The 19765-nt window shown below is 52.4% G+C and overlaps 1 protein-coding gene across 12 annotated transcripts in view; it reads right to left on the bottom strand.

The window, feature by feature from the left end:
- ARRB1 (arrestin beta 1) overlaps positions 1–19765 on the bottom strand; it is a 95854-nt gene that overhangs the window by 43880 nt on the left and 32209 nt on the right. For 5 of the 12 annotated variants that reach the window (XR_012423519.1, XM_074014779.1, XM_065528731.1 and 2 more), the window contains exon 1: positions 4211–4392. The exons of the other annotated variants lie outside the window; for them this stretch is intronic. Coding sequence is in view for 4 of the 5 variants with exons in the window: in XM_074014779.1 (XP_073870880.1) it covers positions 4211–4215 (5 nt within the window). In the remaining variant the exon portion in view is untranslated. Of the gene's footprint in view, positions 1–4210; positions 4393–19765 lie in introns of those variants that run through there. 12 annotated transcript variants of the gene reach the window in all.

Genomic DNA, 19765 nt, shown 5'->3' on the forward strand with positions numbered 1-19765 from the left:
AGCATGTTTGTGAAAACTCTCAGGTGGTGCAGAGTGAGGAAAGAGGGGGCCATGGACAGAGGGGAGAGTTTCTTAAAAGAGCTTGGCTTACTTTCTGTTAACCCATGAAACTGGAGATCTGAAAATCAAGGGCTGATCAAAATTTCCCCAGGTAGGCTGGCAGCTGGGTACCAAAGAGCCCACAGACTGTGCCTGAGCGCTGCCCAGCCTTCCCGGGGCTGAGATTCAGAAAGAGAAGGTTGTTGGCAGTCAAAAGAGCCCAGAGGCTGAAGCAGACAGTCCCTGCCTGAGTCCCTGCTTGAGCCCAGTGTGACCTCAGGCCCGTTTCCTATCCTCTCGAAGGCTCAGCTTCCTTCGCCTGGAGAATGGGGATAATACCCACCCCACAGGCTGGGGATATGTGTAAAAACCTGGTCCCCAGTAGTGACTCAACACAGAGAAGCTAACATTGTTGATGCTATGATACTACAATTATCATCATCATTATCCTGGCCAGTGTCCCGTCCCCACCCCCTGCTCAGGGAGAGTTCTCCCCCAAATGTCCCTCAGGTGGGAAAGCCTTGCTGCTGGGAGGAGACGGTCGTGTTACTCCTACTGGGACAGGGAAAGGTTTAAGTTGTCTGTCTCCCTACAGTCATGGGTAGAAAACACTTTATGATGTTTTTCCCCAGATTATTATTACATTATTATTATTATTATTTGGAGATGGAGTCTCTCTCTGTCACTCAGGCTGGACTGGAGTGGCATGATCTTGGCTCACTGCAACCTCCGCCTCCTGGGTTAAAGCAATTCTGCCTCAGCCTCCGGAGTAGCTGGGACGACAGGTGCGCGCCACCATGCCCAGCTAATTATTGTATTTTTAGTAAAGACAGGGTTTCAGCATATTGGCCAGGCTGGTTTCAAACTCCTGACCTCAAGTGATCTGCCCACCTCGGCCTCCCAAAGTGCTGGGATTACAGGTGTGAGTCACTGTGCCCCCACTTTTTCCCAGTGTAGACATCCACATTCCAGAAATTTCCGTGTACGTGCCCTGCTCTTCCCTCTTCCTGTACTATCCTTTGCATCAGTTCTACCATTTGCAGCCCTTCCCATCCTTCACACAGTCCCACCGTCACCACACCCAAGAAGCCTTCCTTGACTGCCTTGGCTTAAAGTGCTCTTGCCCTGACTCCTCTGCCCTTATTCCCTCCTTTGCTTCCTTCCATTTGTCTTTCTTATTTCCCTTCTTTCTTTTCTTCCCTTTATTTTTCAAATCTCTGGACCTGGGGCTGTTTTTACCTGTAGGAGGTGCAGGCCCCAGTCGGTGTTGTTCCCCAGAGCACCTACAGGGCAGCGGGAGGCAGACACTCCACTAACGAGCAAGCCCTCCCTCAAAAGCACAGTGGGAGGGTGGAAGGAGGTGCATGTGTGATGTGCCCAGCTCCGTTCCAGGCACACACCAGGCACCCAGCACACATGTGCATCTTTCCCTCCCTCTCCTGCTGGCCCCTGAGCATCCAAACAGGGCCTGCACACAGCTGCTCCTGAGTGGACGCCACGGAACTGAAATGATGGCAAGCCCCAGGGAGCAGAAACTGTGACTTCAGTCACTTATGTTCCTTGGTACATAGTAGGTGCTTAATAAAGATTTTGAATGAACAAACAAGAGCCAAGCCCTGAGCTTGAAGCTGGGAAAAAATAGGACCTGGGCCAAGAAGTGGCAGCCTCACCACCTGGATGAGCACCATGGATGTGCAGCCTCGGCAGGAACTCATTAGCTATAGGGCGCTCCTGACACAAGACAGGCCATTATTTTCCCAGCAGAAAGATTTTATTTAAAGGGGGTTTTTGTTTGGTTTGTTTGTTTTGCCAATTTCAACATGCAAACTTTTAAGGATATAGAATAACATATGTTAAGATAAGATATTAATTCAAAAACATCACTAATTTCTTCCTATTCTCACATTTCATAAAATGTCATAACAGATCCACTATGGCAGTATATCTCTGACTCTGTGTCCACTGTTCTGTGGATCAGTCAGTAAGCCAACAGGGTTCTCCATGGTCGGGGACTCTGTACAGACCGAAATCTAAGGTCTAAGGTGGCAGCTTTTTCCAGGGAAATAATTTTGGGGGGAAAAACTGCCTTATATTTATCTGGATGCGGTGCCCATGGTGTGCTGAGCTGGCTTGTACAGGCTCATAAGAGGCAAGTGTCACATTTTTAAGAATTTCGTGAGCTGGTTGTTAAACACAGCCAGTACCATTGGTTCTCAGCCGGGGGGTGAATTTGCACCCCAGGGGACACCTGGCAATGTCTGGAGACATTGTGAGCTGTCATGATTTGTGGAAGAGGTGCTACTAACACCTAGCAGGTAGAGGCCAGGGATGCCGCCTGTATAATGCACATGTCAGTGTCCCCAACCCCCTAGCAAAGGATCTCCAGCCCAAAATGTTATGGTGCTGATGCTGAGAAACCCTGCTTGGAGCAGTGGCTCATGCCTGCAATCCCAGCACTCTGGGAGGCTGAGGTGGGAGGATCGCTTGAGCCCAGGAGTTTGAGACCAGGCTGGGCAACATAGTGAGACCTGTCTTTAAAAAAAGAGAAAAAAAAAGTTAAAAAAAAAGAATAATAGAAATCCTAATGTGAAGTTACAATTAAACAAACTCTATTAAAAGCAAAGGGAATGCATTTTCTTTTTTTTTTTTTTTTTTTTTTTTTTTTTTTTGAGACAGAGTCTTGCTCTGTTGCCCAGGCTAGAATGTGGAATGCAGTGATGTGATCTTGGCTCACTGCAACCCCCACCTCCTGGGCTCATGCAATTCTCATGCCTCAGCCTCCCAAGTAGCTGGGATTACAGGTGTGCGCCACCACACCCAGCCAATTTTTGTATTTTTTTTTTTTTTTGGTAGAGATGGAGTTTCACCATGTTGGCCAGGCTAGTCTTGAACTCCTGACTTCAAGTGATCCTCCCGCTTCGGCCTCCCAGAGTGCTGGAATTACAGGCATGAGAAACCATGACTGGCCCAGGAATGCATTTTCAAAACTGATTACTAATTATTTTCCTGTTGTCACTATCATACCCTCAAGGGTATTTATGCCTACTACACCTGTATGATGGAAATGCTATACAATGGTGTCTGCTGTTCATCTCTTCCCAACTGCACATTCAATGACTTCACGTTGGTAAGAGTGAAATCTGAAGTCAGAGAATTTACATCACAGAAATTGGCAGATGCTAAAATCCCCCACCCTCCTTTTTTTCTGGAGGGCCAGTTGTTACCAGCACACTATTGGGTGTAACCCTAAGTAGAGAAGAGAAATTCACAATCTTGATGAATCCTTCCCAGTTTCCAGCCCAGGCAGACGACTCAGCACCAGCCTGCTGTATGGATCAAGGATCTGAATGTGGTCATGTGCACACACTCTACACACCATGCACAGAAAGACACACACAAATACTAAACACACACATGCATCACACTCCCCATACACATCTTGTCTACAAACCCCCACATATACAACATACACACAGCATATAACCGACTACACATGCACCCCATAGCAGCCCTTCAGTCAGCAGGGGAATAGTTTGAATAATGAGAAAAACAAGCAAAAGAATGACAACCTGACTGATCAAATTCCTTGATGTCTGAGCACCTTCACCTTTACTCCCTCCTCATCCTCTGTGATCCACCCTTCCCCACACACCCCGACATCACACTGCAAAGGCAAAAGTCTCAACTCCCACAGGAAGCACCAAACGCACTGATCCCATTTCAGTCCTGCTGGAGGCCCTGGCCACATGGCTCCCCATCCCTGCTCTGTACCCAGCTCTCAGGAGACTCCAGAGCTGAGTCTGACCTTGGCTTCTTCCCAGATCCCATAACAAGGAGTTCCCTGGGCAACTCCACCCATCTGACCACTTCAGCTGCCACCAGATGCTAGTAAGTCCAAACCTCGTCTCCAGCCAGACCCTCTCTGACCCCACACCCATCAGCCTTCAGACATCTCTACTTGATGTCCCCCAACTCCTTAGACAAGTCCTAAACAGCCTTTCCCCCTCTCTGCCCCACACTGTTCCTCCCCGTGTTCTCCATCCCCACCTATGCCAGAGGCTGGTGCACAGGAAGCATTCAATGCACATCTCATGGAGAGAGGAAGAAATCATGTAAATCCCAGAAAGAGAGGAAAAGCAAACTTCCTGGTAAGGCAGATAGAAAGTCTTACCCCATTTTACAGATGAGAGCCCAGAGATTCAGTGGAGTGAAGAGGCCAGCCCAGGAGCAGCACCAAAGCCGTGGACTGTGAGGTGGAGGGAGCCTGAGCTGGGGGCCGCAGGCAGCAGCAACCAGGCCAGGGCCAGCCCCGCAGGCTCAGCTCTCACCAGCTCCAAGCGAGGGGTTAGTTACAAAGAAAAGGAAAAGGCGTTCCTGATATGCGTCCTGTTTCCTCTCCTCCTCCGGGCTTCTCAGGCCATGGAGGGCGGATGTCCCCGGGCTGGCAGCACTCTGCCTGTACACAGATGGGCAGTGGGTGAGGGTCTCCCCAAAGATGCTGAGGGTCTCCCTAGACCACTTTCCATTCCAGCAGTCCAGCCTGCATGAAGACAGGGGCTCACCAGAGTGACCCATCAAGTTTCCCTTCCAGCCTGGGGGAGCCCTTACCCCTTATCTGCAGTAGGTACTTATCACAGCCAGGCATCTCCTGTCCATCAGAGGATCCCAGACAGACACCTTCACCAGGAAGGCTTCTATGTCACCCTCACTTAAAGCAGGGGGCCTCCTTACAGTCTCCTGTAAGGAGTCTCCTGTCTTCCCTTCCTCCCTGCCCCACAGCAGCCAAGTTCATAACTGCCCAGCTCCATGTGTAGCTGCTGCCTGTGGGACCTGGCCTCCCCATGAATCAGGTAGGGGAAGGGGTCAAAGGTGAAGGGGTCAAAGGTGAAGGCCATAAATGGGGTTTCTTGAGTAAGCCTCCATCAGACAGGGGTCCTTCCTGAGGACAGAGGTCAGGGCTCCTCTCTCAAATAGGGAATCTCTCCGAGGGAAGTGACCGCAGCTCCCCCATCAGATTGGAGGCTCCTGCAGGATGGAGACCATGCCTCATTCCTCAGACACACGGCTCCTAGAGGACAAGAGGACTGTGTCCCCTCTGTTACACAGGCAGTCCCAGGAAACAGAAGCCACGTTGCCCCATCAGACAGGAGTGTCCTGGAGGTCAGGGCCATGCCTCCTCCATCACACCAGGAGCTCCCAGAGGGCATGATCCCCATCTGCTCCCTCTCCCCAGAAGTTCCCAGGACAGACTTCAGCTCAGTCTAACACACGGGGAAGGGCTTCCCTCTGGAGCCCTTGCTCACACCCTCCCCTGCCCAGGGTCCCACTCCAATTCCCCATTTATGCTCTCCATTGAACTGAAGCCACCATGCCATATTTATGACAGCTGTGTGTCTGGACAGAGGCCAGCACCCTCTGGAGAGACAGCAAGGGGACAAGAAGGGGATCCCTGACAAGAGGATCCCAGGACAGACCATGGCCCCAGCTCTGGCTGGATGTGACCCAGATGAGTATCCACACCTGCCTCTGCCACTAACTGGGCAAGCCTCTTACCCCATGGCCACGGATAGCACCATCCCCATCATCAAACTTTATCAGCACCCACTCCTGGCTAAAGTGGAATAAAGCATCAGGGACAGGGGATAGCAGGCCCTTCCTTAGTCCCACTGTGAGGACAACACTAGCCCTCCCTGGGTGCCGGCCCTGAGCCTGGTCCAAGCAACCTCCGCAGTCGTCTTTCCTACTCACAGCAGCTCCAGGGAACCGCTATTAGTTAGCATCGATCCACAAAGTACTTTGCCGACACTTTATGAGCTCAGTCTCACCAGAGGCCCCAGGGACCATGAACAAGAGGCAGAAACCAAGGCCCAGGAACTCAGGCCACTGAGTAGAGCCAGGGAGTCGCTGAGCCAGCATTTGAAACCAGGTCCTATGACCAAGGCCCAAGTGAGCCCAGAGACAGCACTAAGTAAATATTTGCAGAATGCCTGTTCACTGAAAAGCAATCTGACTGGATTTTGGTAACAATCTGGGTATATTTTCTTATTAAAAAATTTGGCCAGGCACAGTAGCTCACGCCTGTAATCCCAGCACTGTGGGAGGCCGAGGCAGGTGGATCACTTGAGGTCAGGAATTCAAGACCAGCCTGGCCAATATGGTGAAACCCCGTCTCTACTAAAAATTAAAAAATTAGCTGGACGTGGTGGCACACACCTATAATGCCAGCTATTTGGGAGGCTGAGGCAGGAGAACTGCTTTAACCCGGGAGACGGAGGTTGCAGTGAGCCAAGATCACACCACTGCACTCTAGCCTTGGCGAAAGAGTGAGACTCCATCTCAAAAAAAAAAAAAAAAAATAGTCCTACGATAACATTTTTTTTGGAGGAAGGGTCTCACTATATTGTCTTCATCTCCTGGGCGCAAGTGAGCCTCCCACCTCAGCGTCCTGAGTAGCTGCAACTACAGGTACATGCCATCGTGCCCAGTGATTATTTTAAGACATATCATTTATTAATTTGTCATGTGCTAGGTACTTTATATATTTATGTTTAATCTCAAGGATAACTCATGGAGAAAAAGCCAGTATCCTCTTTTTACAGAATTGGAAACTGGAGGCTAGGGAGGGGGAAGAGATAAGTTACCCAGTTCAGGGGAGGCAATGCCCGCCTGGTGGCCCCAAAGCCTCTGCTCCTTTTCCTGCCCACACAGCTTCCTGTGCTCTTAGAAGGTGGCCTGGGGAGGCCAGAGGCCCACAAATGGGCGCAGCCAGCATCAAAGTGCTCAGGCAGCCTGCCTGGTGGGCCTGACTCCACATTGCAGGGACCCCTGGAGGAGAGGGCTTAAGCCCTGATCCCTCAGGGAGCTTTGCCAGGCCTCTCTGAGGACACGCCCCTGCCTTAGTGGGCATCATTCATTTGAGAACTTGCCCCCCAGGATGGGAACTCCTCCAGGGCAAGGCCTGTGCTTGGCACAGAGAAGGTGCATCATAAAGGAGTTAAGGGCTCAAGCTTAGGGTCAGGCAGGCCTATAGCCTCATCACCCTGCTGCACAGCCGTCTGGAGGGAAATGAGGCCCTGGCACAGAGTTGGAGCTCTGTGAATGGTGCAAATACAAACCCCCACCACAGCAAGCAGACCCACTGGTGGCCTTGGGCAGGTCCTTGTCCATCTTGGCTTCAGCTGGCTTACGGGCTCTCACAGGGGGTCACGTTACCTCACAGGAGCCTAGATAGCTGAGGGGAGATAATGGGTACATGAGGAGTCCTGGGGAGACCAGAGTGCTGAGCAGAGACAAAGGCCTGATATTAGGACAAGGCTGAATTATGGAGCATTTTAAATAAATGCATTTCCATTACTTCCAGGAACACACAGGCTTGCAGATAAGGTGGGCACAGCAAAGCCAACCAAGAGCAGCTGTGCCTCAGTGAGGCAGGGAGCAGGGGAGGAGCATTCTAGAGCATCTCCAGACCTTTCCCCAGACACACACTGGGACTTGGTAATATGCATCCCCCAAACCTTTCACCTGCTCCTCAAACCAGTTCCCTTTTATGGCTTCAGGATGGGTGGTCAGAAGCCCACAGAAGGAACGGTGCTGGCCCTCTTCTTAGCCACCAATCTATCTGGAATGACCTCCCCAGAGCCAGCTCTGCCTGCTGCAACCTAGAAGCTCAGGCCATCTGATCCCAAACCTCAGGGAGAACTGCACAAATGGAAATGGATGTGGGGAGCAATTGGGAACAGGGTCTTGCTCTCTCTCCTGGTATTTAATGGCTGTGTTTGGACATGGCATCTTACCTTCCCTGTCCTCACCTGGATAACAGGGCAACACAGCCTGCTTCAAGGTGTTGAGGGGGATGAAAGGCTGATGTCTGTATATGCCTGGCATGTAACCTGGGTTCAACATAGGTAGGTGAGTGCACTGAGAGGCACTGGGAACACCGAGGAGAACAAGGCCATCCAGGGCCCTGCCTCTGTGGGGCTTAAAGTCTAGCAGGGGGAAAAGGTGTAAGGAATGGCATATAAGAACATCTGAGGAAGTGGAGGAGCCTTTGATCACCACGCTACATTGTTTCCAACATTTATTTGATACTCTCTGTGTATCAAACCGGCACCAGGCAGTGGGACACAGCCTTCGCAGGGGGTTTGGAGTGTGGTGGATGAGCTTATGGAATGTGCTTCCTTAAGACCTAGATGGCCTTTCCTTCAGCACCATCCCTTGGCTCAGATTTCACCCTCATCAGGAAACCTCATGAGCAACGCGGCCCCTGTGCTGTCTGATTATCAGCAGGAGGCAGTGGGCATAGGCATTCATGCCACAGAGAGCGATGGACCCGAATTATTTGGTCCCCTGCTTAATTTAGCTCAGGTTCGTGTGAATCTGCTTGAGTCAGTCATGCAGTCTGCGCAATTCTAAGGGCTGGACTGACATGTGGCAACTTTGTACAGGCCAGACCCCAGGAGGCCGGCTCCCCAACTGCCTTTGCCACACTGCCTCTGTCCCATCACAACCACAGTGACCTTAAGGAGCAGAGGGGTCTGTTACAAATGTACTGCCCACACAGGGTGGGGTAGACAGATGTCCAAACCAATACCCTGCCCACCAAAGGCACCCCATGAGAGGGTTATAAAGAGGCCACAGGGCCAGGCACTGTGGCTCATGCCTGTAATCCCAGCACTTTGAAAGGTCGAGGCGGGCAGATCATCTGAGGTCAGGTGTTCAAGACCAGCCTGACCAACATGGTGAAACCCTGTCTCTACTAAAAATACAAAATTAGCTGGGCATGGTGGCACATGCCTGTAGTCCCAGCTACTTGGGAGGCTGAGGCAGGAGAATCACTTGAACCTGGTAGGCAGAGGTTGCAGTGAGCTGAGATGGTGCCATTGCACTCCAGCCTGGGCAACAAGAGCGAAACTCTGTCTCAAGAAAAAATAAAAATTAAAAAAATTAAGAGGCCACAGCAATTCCGAGGAGGGAGCAGCTCCATTCTCTCTGGGACGGGCAGGGGGCTGTTGACAAAGTTACAGAGAGCAGGCGACATCTGAGCTGGACTTGAAGCACAATGAAGAGTTTGTCAGACTGTCAAACTGCAGAAGAGAACATTAAAGGAACAGGCTATGCATGGAATGCACATCCTTATATAGCAGACTGCACATTTCAAAATCAGTTCAAAATCACAACCTCATTTCACCCTCTCAAATCCCATAATGGTGTTAACTGCCTCTCCCATGGCCCTCCACCCCGCTACACATAGGCAAACAAAAAAAGTGAGGTCCAGTGAAGGCAGATGATGAGCCCCAGGGCAAACGGTGACTAATTTCTGAGTAGAGGGAAGTGAGAGGTGGACTCTGGCTGAAATGGTCCTCTTCTCACTGAAGTGGGGGATTCCTGGCTTCCTGTCCGGCGGCAGAGCCCCACTTCGGCCCCTGCTGGCCTGTGACACACTCCTCTCATCCCCAACATACATACACACACTCCTGCAGCCACCAGGGCCTGTCAGAAGGGGCTGGCTGAGAGGGGGTGGCCGGCAGAGGAACCAAGCAGCAGGGCCTGGGCCAAGGGGCTGAGGAAAAGCTGACCATTCTAGATGAGAGGCCCTGCCCAGCCTCTTCCCCTTCTCTGAGTGCCGATCACCTCAGCCTCTCCCACTGCAAGTCTCATTCCGTAGCCTCTCCTCTCCATCTCTTGCAGTGGCTGCTGCTGACCTCTCCCTTCTCCTTCCTCCACCCTCACCCTCCCCGGGGAGTGGTGAGCTCAGCCTTTCCCAGCAGCCGTCCCTGGGAAAGATGGGAAATGCACCAACGGGAGCTGAGAATAGGCCTGCCCTTGGGAGGGAGTGGGAGAAGAGGCATTGGGGACAGGGCTCAAGTCTGCCACTTCCTAGGAACTCCTGGCCGCCGAAGGGACAGTCTGCCTGTGTGTACTGCATGCTGGAAGGACGTGGGCTCAGACTGTGTGGACTGCCAGGGACCTCATCTTACAGATGGGGAGACACAGGCCCCGGGAGAGGAGAAAGGGGACTGACGGCCTGTCCCAGGCACTGGGAGCCTTTCAGTTGTCTTGTTTCATGTCATCCACACAACTGCTCTGCAAGGTGTGTGTGGTAGGCTGAGTAACAGCCCCCCAAGATGCCCACATCCTAATCGCCAGAGCTGCGGCTGTGTTAGGTCATGTGGTAGAAGAGATTCTGCAGATGCAATTTTGTTCAGGGCCTTGAGATGGAGAGATTATCCTGCACGACCTGGGTGGGCCCAATGTCATCACAAGGGTCCTGACAAGAGGGAGGCAGGAGGGTCAGAGAGAGTAAAGGTGATGGGATGATGGAAGCATTGAAAGACAGACGAAAATCTACACTGCTGTCTTCAAAGCTAGAGGATGGGGCTGGGAGCCAAGGCATGCAGACAGCTTCTGGAAGCTAGCAGAGGCAAGGGAACGGATCCCCGCTAGAGTTTCCAGAGGACACAGCCCTGACAACCCATTTCAGGACTTTGGACCTCCAGAACTGTAAAAGAATACATTTGTGTTGTTTTAAGCCACTAAATATATGGTAATTTGTAACAGGAGTAATAGGAGACTAATACGACAGGCATTCTCATTCCCATTCTGCGGACCAGGAAACTGAGGCTCGCAGAAGGCTCGTAACTCCCTCAGGCCAGGCGTGGTGGCTCACACCTGTAATCCCAGCACTTTGGGAGGCCAAGGCCAGCAGATCACTTGAGGTCAGGAGTTCTAGACCAACCTGGCCAACATGGTGAAATCCCGTTTCTACTAAAAATACAAAAATTACAGGCATTGTGGCTTATGCCTATAATCCCAGGTACTTGGGAGGCTGAGGCAGGAGAATTGCTTAAACCTGGCAGGTGGAGGTTGCAGTGAGCTGAGATTGCGCCACTTCACTCCAGCCTGCACGACAGAGTGTGACTCCATCTCAAAAAATAATAACAATTATAATAATAACTCCCTTAGGTCCTGCAAGAATCTCTATGAGCTCTTAAGGTTGGGGGCCCCTCAGCCAGGGCTTCAGGCTAGGGGGAGAGTCTGAGGAGGAGGCAGGGGTCTGCCACTGTAGGCTAAGGCTGAAGACAAGAGAGAACTGGAGAAGGTTAAGCTTTGTGCCTTATTACAGCTGGGCCCTTCCAGATCCCGTGACTAAGTCCTGCCATGTCCTGACTGAGAAGCAGGGAGGCATGTGACACACAGGAAGGGCCCTGGCTGTGCAGCTGGGATTGGCTGGCTGAGTGTTTGCCAGATTAACTGAGAAGATGAAATCCCCTACTTAGCTACTTGGATCCTGATAAAACCCCTGTGAGGAAACTTCTTATCCTTCTGCATTACTGGTAAGCAAGGCAGGTCCCCCGGGTTAGTGACTGGCCCAAGTTCTCCCAGCTAGTAAGCAGTGCAGTCTGGGTATTCATAATGAGCAACAGAAAAAGCATCACAGCCAGGCCTGATGGCTATTGAGTGCTTCCTATGTGCCTAACACTGCCTTAACAGTTGCAGGCATTTTCTTAATCATTCTAGATGCAAACCTGATCACGTGCCTCCTCTGCCTAAAAACTCTTAATGGCTCCCAAGAGCTCTTCACAATCTAGCCTCTGTCCAGCCTCCAGCCTCCCTCTCACCATGCTCCCTGCCCCCACACACCCTCTAGCCACACTGACCTTGGTCAGTTCCCTGGAGCCACCAACTTCCTTCTTACTTCAGGGTCTCTCCCACAGGACTCCAGCCCCACCAGCCTGGGGCCCCACTAACACAGGGTGGAGAAACCATGGGTCCTGGCCACCTCTGCTCCCCATTGTGGGTAAGGAAGGGATGGGACCACAGGTCAGCCCTCAATGGCAAGGGTCCTGGGAGGCTGGAGCTGAGAGGGCCCAAGTCAGCTGGTCATCTTCTTAGTAAAGGTAACAGCAGACTGGATGCAGCAGGGCATGGTGGTACAGCTCCCAGGGATGCACCCCCACCCCCCAGAAATGCAGACCCCAGGACACTGGAGCTGAGGGGGCTTGGGAACACAAGATGTCCCCCTAAGAGCACGCATGGCAACAGGAGGCCCACAGAAGAGCAGGGACTTGCTGCGGGCCCCACAGTATCACTCTGGGAGTCAGGTCAGAGCAATGGTTAAGGCTTTGGGGTCTGCCACTCACCAGTTGGGTAACTGAACCTCTAACTTTCATCTCTAACAACAGCACCTTTTTGTTTGTTTGTTTTTTGAAAAAAAAAAAAAAACTTTGTTGCCCAGCCTGGAGTGAAGTGGCACCATCACAGCTCACTGCAGACTTGACCTCCCCAGGCTCAGGTGATCCTCCCACCTCAGCCTCCCAAGTATCTGGGACTACAGGCAGGCACCACACCACCACACCCAGCTCGTTTTTGTATTTTTTATAGAGACGGGGTTTTGCCATGTTGCCCAGGCTGGTCTCAAACTCCTGACCTCAGGTGATCCACCCACCTCGGCCTCCCAAAGTGCTGGGATTACAGGCGTGAGCCACCACGCCCGGCCAACAGTGCCTTTCTTCACTGATACATGTGGAGCACCTGGTTCGGTGCCCGGTGAACAGTGAGGCCCGTGGTAGATGACAGCTGCTCTTTCCATTGAGAGAACAGGGTCTGCACTCGGGACACCTGGGTCCCAGTTAGTGCTGCTTCCACCACCACCATCACCCCCTGGATGGGGGAGATCACCCGCTGTAGTGAATTTTAACAATTTCATGTTGCTTGGGCACCCATTCTGAATATGTCAGACTTTCTCATACCAGAAGTGGGGCTCAGTCACCCTTGACACAGCTTCCAGTGCTCGGCCTCCTCCCAGTTCTTCAATGTAATCCATCCAGGTATGTGCCTTATGCAACCTCCTCCTGGTCACCACCTCGCCATGCGACAGCTAGACAGATGCCACCTAACTCGCCCATTGACCCCACACACACACCCACATGAGCTGCATGGATTTGCCACAGTGACCCCCCTCAGTCACCATGCCTTATGCCTGCTTGCTCTAATCCCACCAATTATATTTACCCACAGAAACCTGCGTGGGTAACATCCTGCACTCCAACAAAGCCTCCAGCCCACAGGTCCTCCCATCTCCCTCTTGCTCCAACTCGCTGGCTAAGCACGGTGTCCCAGGCAGCTCCCCGCTGCCCTCCCCTCTGTGAGTAATACTCTGCTTCTGTTATTTCCCGGGTTTTGCTGTGCTGCCTCCTCCGTGTCTCACCTGACCACACACTCTCCTAGAGAGTGGTTTTCTTGGTAGGAATAAACTGGACACAGGTCAGAAAAGAGCCACAGGGCACCTTCCACTATAAGTCAGTTTCCTGTGAGAGAGACACCTGGTCACGGCTGGATACTTAGGCATCAGACCATCCACCAGGATAAAGAAGCATCTCATCATGAAAGGCACACTGTGGACCCCCACGACCACCTGCCCTGGAACTCCGTCAAGCAGGGCTAGAATTTATAGCCATTCTCAGAGAGAGACCTCAAGACCAAACTAGAGGAAAATACACCCACCCCACCCCCACTCTATGATATAGCTGGGTGGGTTTAATTAACCCCCCAAGTGGGACCCCAACAGGGAGGACACCTGGACAGGTGGCACTCAGCTGTCTCTGGAGCCACTGCTTCTGGGCCTCAAAGCTGGTTACAGGTGGGGCACAGTGGCTGACGCCTGTAATCCCAGCACTTCGGGAGGCCGAGGCAGGCAGATTACCTGAGATCAGGCGTTCAAGAACAGCCTGGCCAACATGGTGAAACCCCGTCTCTACAAAAATACAAAATTAAGCCAGGCATGATGGCGGGTGCCTGTAATCCCAGCTACTCGGGAGGCTGAGGTGTGAAAATTGCTTGAATCCAGGAGGCAGAGGTTGCAGTGAGCCGAGATCGTGCCATTGCACTCCAGCCTGGGCGACAGAGCAAGACTCTGTCAAAAAAAAAAAAAAAAAAAAATGCTGGCTATGTCCTTATCTCCTCTGGTCTTCTACAGAAAAGGGGTGATCGGCCTCATTTTCCTTACAATTAAAGGAAGGGGCCAGCACTTCCCCAGGGAAGTGAGCCTGGGCTAAAGGAACTCCTAATCCAAAACTGAGCTCCCCACTTGCAAACCAACAGAGGGGAAAGAGGAATGGACTATTCACTGAGCACTTCCAGCGGGTGGGTGCCATGGGAACCTGCCATGAAACATCTTGCTTAAACCCCACAACGGCACAACGACAGGGGCTAAGCAGTAGTCTAGTCCCATTTTGCTGGGTACGATGGCTCGTGCCTGTAATCCCAGCAACTCAGAAGACACAGGCAGGAGAATAATTTAAGAACAGAAGGTCAAGACCAGCCTAGGCAAGACAGTGAGACTTATCTCTTAAAAATTGTTTATTTTAATTAAAAATAATAATAATAGGACAGGCACGGTGGCTCACGCCCCTAATCCCAGCACTTTGGGAAGCTGAGGTGGACAGATCATGAGGTCAGGAGTTCGAGACCAGCCTGGCCAATATGGTGAAACCCCATCTCTACTAACAATACGAAAATTAGCAGGTGTGGTGGCGCACGCCTGTAGTCTCAGCTACTTGGGAGACTGAGGCAGAAGAATCGTTTGAACCCAGTAGGTGGAGGTTGCAGTGAGCCGAAATCGTGCCGCCGCCCTGGGCAACAGAGTAAGACTCCGTCTTAAAATAATAATAATAATAATCCGGCCGGGCGCGGTGGCTCAAGCCTGTAATCCCAGCACTTTGGGAGGCCGAGACGGGCAGATCACGAGGTCAGGAGATCGAGACCATCCTGGCTAACATGGTGAAACCCCGTCTCTACTAAAAAATATACAAAAAACTAGCCGGGCGAGGTGGCGGGCGCCTGTAGTCCCAGCTACTTGGGAGGCTGAGGCAGGAGAATGGCGTAAACCCGGGAGGCGGAGCTTGCAGTGAGCTGAGATCTGGCCACTGCACCCCAGCCTGGGCGACAAAGCGAGACTCTGTCTCAACAACAACAACAACAACAACAACAAAAATAATAATAATAATCCCATTTTGCTTACATGAAGCTAAGGCTTCCAGAGGTAAAACAACTTAACTTGTGGCACCAGCTGGCAAAGTCATTCTCCTCCACTGTGTCAGGTGGCCTCTGGGTGAGGGCCCCATTTCCATTCTAAATGGCTACAGTCTAGGGCCTTTTTGAAGGAAAGGAACCCAGACCAGGAAGATGAGGCCCCCAAGGCAGCCTCTCACCCACCCTTAGCCCCTATGGCCCATCTCCTCCCTCCAGCTCCTCTCCCCTCCCATCAGCCTATCCCAGAGACTGGTTATTAATTTATGTGAAAATAACACATGGCAGTGCTGCTGCCTCCTCACAACCCCCGACGGCATCCCCACCCCCATGCCCGGTTCACAGCCACTCCTTCTCTGAGTTTTGCTCCTTTGGCACTTCCAAAGCCTTTAGTGAGCTGCAACTAGGTCAGATCCCTCCATCAGACAATCTCCTGTGCCTGCACTTTTCCCTTGGAAGCACATCTCACAGTGTGCATCTCTTGCTGTCTATCTACCTGCTGCTCCAGACCATAAGCCCCATTAAGCCAACGACATGTCTGTTTTGCTGCCACGGTATCCCCAGAGGTGTGCACCGCACTGGCATCCAGCCTCAGAGTCACTCCACACTCGCATGTGCCAGGCCCTGTGCTAAGAGCTGTGCCTAGGCATCACACTTAACCCCCATCAGTGCCCCAGCAGAGTGAGAATTATCACCCTGCTATACAGATGAGGACAGCGAGACTCTGAAAGGGCAAGTGACTTCCTGGAGGTTACCCCCTAGGCTGGGTCACAGCAGGAATCAGCGCCCAGGACTAGCTACATAATTTGTAGGCCCAGTGCAGACTGGAAATGTGCTCAGATGTCAAGACAAAGTCAAGTTGCGACTCGAAGTCAAAGCCAGGCTCCACCCACCGAGATGCTGAGGTCCCCTAAGGCAGTGGGCCTCACGCTTGAGCTGGGGTCACAATCACCAGAAGGACTTGTTTAAAAACAGGTTGCTAGGCCGGGCGCGGTGGCTCAAGCCTGTAATCCCAGCACTTTGGGAGGCCGAGACGGGCGGATCACGAGGTCAGCAGATCGAGACCATCCTGGCTAACATGGTGAAACCCCGTCTCTACTAAAAAATACAAAAAACTAGCCGGGCGAGGTGGCAGGCGCCTGTAGTCCCAGCTACTCGGGAGGCTGAGGCAGGAGAATGGCCAAACCTGGGAGGTGGAGCTTGCAGTGAGCTGAGATCCGGCCACTGCACTCCAGCCTGGGCGACAGAGCAAGACTCAGTCTCAAAAAAAAAAAAAAAAAAACAGGTTGCTGGGGCCCAGTCCTAGAGTTCTGATTCAGTGGATGTGATGTAGGCCTGGAAATGTGGGTGTCTCACTAGTGTGTGTTTTTTTGTTTTGTTTTTTTGTTTTTTGAGAGATTGAGAAAGAGAGATTAGGCCGGGCGCGGTGGCTCAAGCCTGTAATCCCAGCACTTTGGGAGGCCGAGACGGGCGGATCACGAGGTCAGGAGATCGAGACCATCCTGGCTAACACAGTGAAACCCCGTCTCTACTAAAAATACAAAAACTTAGCCGGGCGAGGTGGCAGGCGCCTGTAGTCCCAGCTACTCGGGAGGCTGAGGCAGGAGAACGGCGTGAACCTGGGAGGCGGAACTTGCAGTGAGCTGAGATCCGGCCACTGCACTCCAGCCTGGGTGACAGAGCGAGACTCCGTCTCAAAAAAAAAAAGAGAAAGAGAGATTAGGTCTCACTCTGTTACCTCGGCTGGAGTACAGCACAATCACAGCTTACTGCAGCCTCGAACTCCTGGACTCAAACAGTCCTTCAGCCTCAGCCTCCTGAGTAGCTGGGACTACAGACACATGCCTGGCTACTTTTTTTATTATTATTTGTGGAGACAAGGTCTCACCATGTTGCCCAGGCTAGTCCTGAACTCCTGGCTCAAGAGATCTCCCCATGGCTGGGCACGGTGGCTCATGTCTATAATCCCAGAACTTTGGGAGGCCGAGGTGGGCAGGTCATCTGAGGTCAGAAGTTCAAGACCAGCCTGGCCAACATGATGAAACCCCATCTCTACCAAAAATACAAAAATTAGCAGGGTGTGGTGGCATGCACCTTTAATCCCAGCTATTCAGGAGGCTGAGGCAGGAGAATTGCTTGAACCTGGGAGGCAGAGGTGGCAGTGAGCTGAAATCACACCACTGCACTCTAGCCTGGGCAACAGAGTGAGACTCTGTCTCAAAAAAAAAAAAAAATCGGCCGGGCGCGGTGGCTCAAGCCTGTAATCCCAGCACTTTGGGAGGCCGAGACGGGCGGATCACGAGGTCAGGAGATCGAAACCATCCTGGCTAACACAGTGAAACCCCGTCTCTATTAAGAAATACAAAAAACTAGCCGGGCGAGGTGGCGGGCGCCTGTAGTCCCAGCTACTCGGGAGGCTGAGGCCGGAGAATGGCGTGAACCCGGGAGGCGGAGCTTGCAGTGAGCTGAGATCCGGCCACTGCACTCCAGCCTGGGCGACAGAGCGAGACTCCGTCTCAAAAAAAAAAAAAAAAAAAAAAAAAAAAAAAAAATCCTCCCGCCTCAGCCTCCCAAAGCACTGGCACTGCGATTACAGGAGTGAGCACTGCACCGGCATAAATGTTGCATTTCTAAAGGGGATGCTGATGCTGTGGTCCACAGACACTGAGAACTGGGCTATCAGGGCTGAGGATGTCCAGGATCCTTCAAACAGCAGTCAGGCCCTCAGTTCAAATGCCCAGCCCTACTAAGAAGGAGAGGAGCATATGGGAGGAGGGGCAGAAGGAAAGGAGGAAAAAGGAAAACTTTACACAAGTTACCTTGTTTGATTTTCATAACAATCTTGCCAGGTAGGTTCTATTATCTTTATTATAGAAACAACTGTAGCACACAGAAGTCAATAATTTACCCTAGGTCCCAGCCAGGAAATTATGGAGACCAGAACTGAACCTGGTTCTATTTGTGTTATGCAGCTAGAACCTGCTTGAACCACAGCTGGCTCCAACAGGTTCAAACCCCATAACCTCCTTGCCCAGGGGAGCAGAGCCCAAGCCTCAGGAGGGAAGGATTAGCACAGCCTCAAGCCCTGGGGAGCCCTGGCAAGCCCCAGGGATCCTCCCCTTCCACTACCTGCCTGCTCTCCAAGCCCAGGCCCACAGCACAGAGACCTGGGACCAGGTGAGGGGGCCAGTCGCTGGTGTCACTCCAGCAGGCCAGCATGCCCATGCCCAGATGAGAGGTTCCTCACACATGTCCTAAGTGCCAGATTTGACCACACTGTTTCAGACTTTGCACAGGCTGCTCCTGCCTGGAATGCCCTTCCCACCCTGCCTCTCTGTCCAATTCACTCATCCTTCAAAATGCAGTTGGGCTCTGAGAAGTGTTCCCTCAGCACCTTGTCCGCCCTCACTGCTCCATCAGGTCACCCTGAGATTCCCTAGCTGCTCCTCCAGCCATTCACTCCACAAAAATTTAATAAACATCTGCCCTGCCCCAGGCACAGTGCAAGGTGCTAAGGCTACAAGGCCAAGGTTGGGCTCTGTCAGGCCAGGATGTACGTTGGTTTCATCCCTGTGAAGCTCTGTAAGCCAGGAGCAGACAGGGAAAGGGACCGTGAGGGTCCTCAGGGGGACCCCTGGGGGTTTGAAAAATTAGAAGTACTCAAATTCTACATTCCAGGCCACTGCCTAGGTGGTAGGTGGAGGGTAGCTCCTCTCAGTGCCTCCAGGCCTGGAGTAAAGATGCTTGGCAAAGCAGCACAAAACTCCTACTAAACAAGTACAAGGCATGCTATGTACCTCTATGCCAAGAGGCCCAGTTGGCTGTGAACTCCCCAGGAGACTAAGGCCCCAAGGGGGACAGGGAAGAGCCCAAAGTCCCCTGCAGAGCAGGAGGTTGCCCGGGAGAGGGCCTGTAGCCTCCTCTCCCAGGAGATTTGGGCTTCAACAGAGGAGGAAGAGAAGAGGTGAGAGGCACCACCATCCTGAAGGATTTGCCTGCAGACCCTCTACTGGTGAACGGGGCATTAAGGGCACACCCTGGGAAGTCACAGCCCACAGAAGCCCCAGGCAAGAGAGGATGGCTGCTGCCTGCCCAAGGTGGGGAGGGGGCTGGAGTGGAGCCAGGCTGGCGAAGGAAACATCTTGATCAGCAAGCGGGAGGAAAGGAGGAGGAATAAGAAAGGAGGAAAGAGCCAGACATGCAAACTCCTCCGCCTCCTCCTTCCAACCAAAACAGAATCCCCAGCAGACTGAGACCTGTGAGGAAGGAAGCGGGAAAAAGCTGAGGCCTCCGAGGGCGGGTGGCTGGAATGGTGGCCCTGAGACTGGAGCCTCTGAAAGCTTCGGGGGCTGGGTAGCCCCACCAGAGATGGGGAGGGATCAGTCATCAGGGCCTGCCCAGCTCTGTACCCGCAAGGGCTGAACGCTCCCGGAGGAAGAGGATATGGGCTCCATCTGGTAACTCCGATTCCTCCTTTGAGACCCCACTCAAGTACCCGACTCTTCCCAAAGCCCTCAGACCTGACCTCAGCTGGGCTGGCTCCAGCACTGCACAAACTCAAAAACATTGTAGAGTAAAACTCATCCTAGCCTCTGGAAAGCCCAGAATCAGCTAGGAAACCCAAGGAACCCAGAAGAGGAAGTGCCGGCACAGAGACGACCCTGGCCTCCCAGACCATTGGGCGCTGGGACACATTTCA

Source organism: Macaca fascicularis, chromosome 14 (genome assembly GCF_037993035.2).
Source record: "Macaca fascicularis isolate 582-1 chromosome 14, T2T-MFA8v1.1".
Classification (NCBI taxonomy): domain Eukaryota; kingdom Metazoa; phylum Chordata; class Mammalia; order Primates; family Cercopithecidae; genus Macaca; species Macaca fascicularis.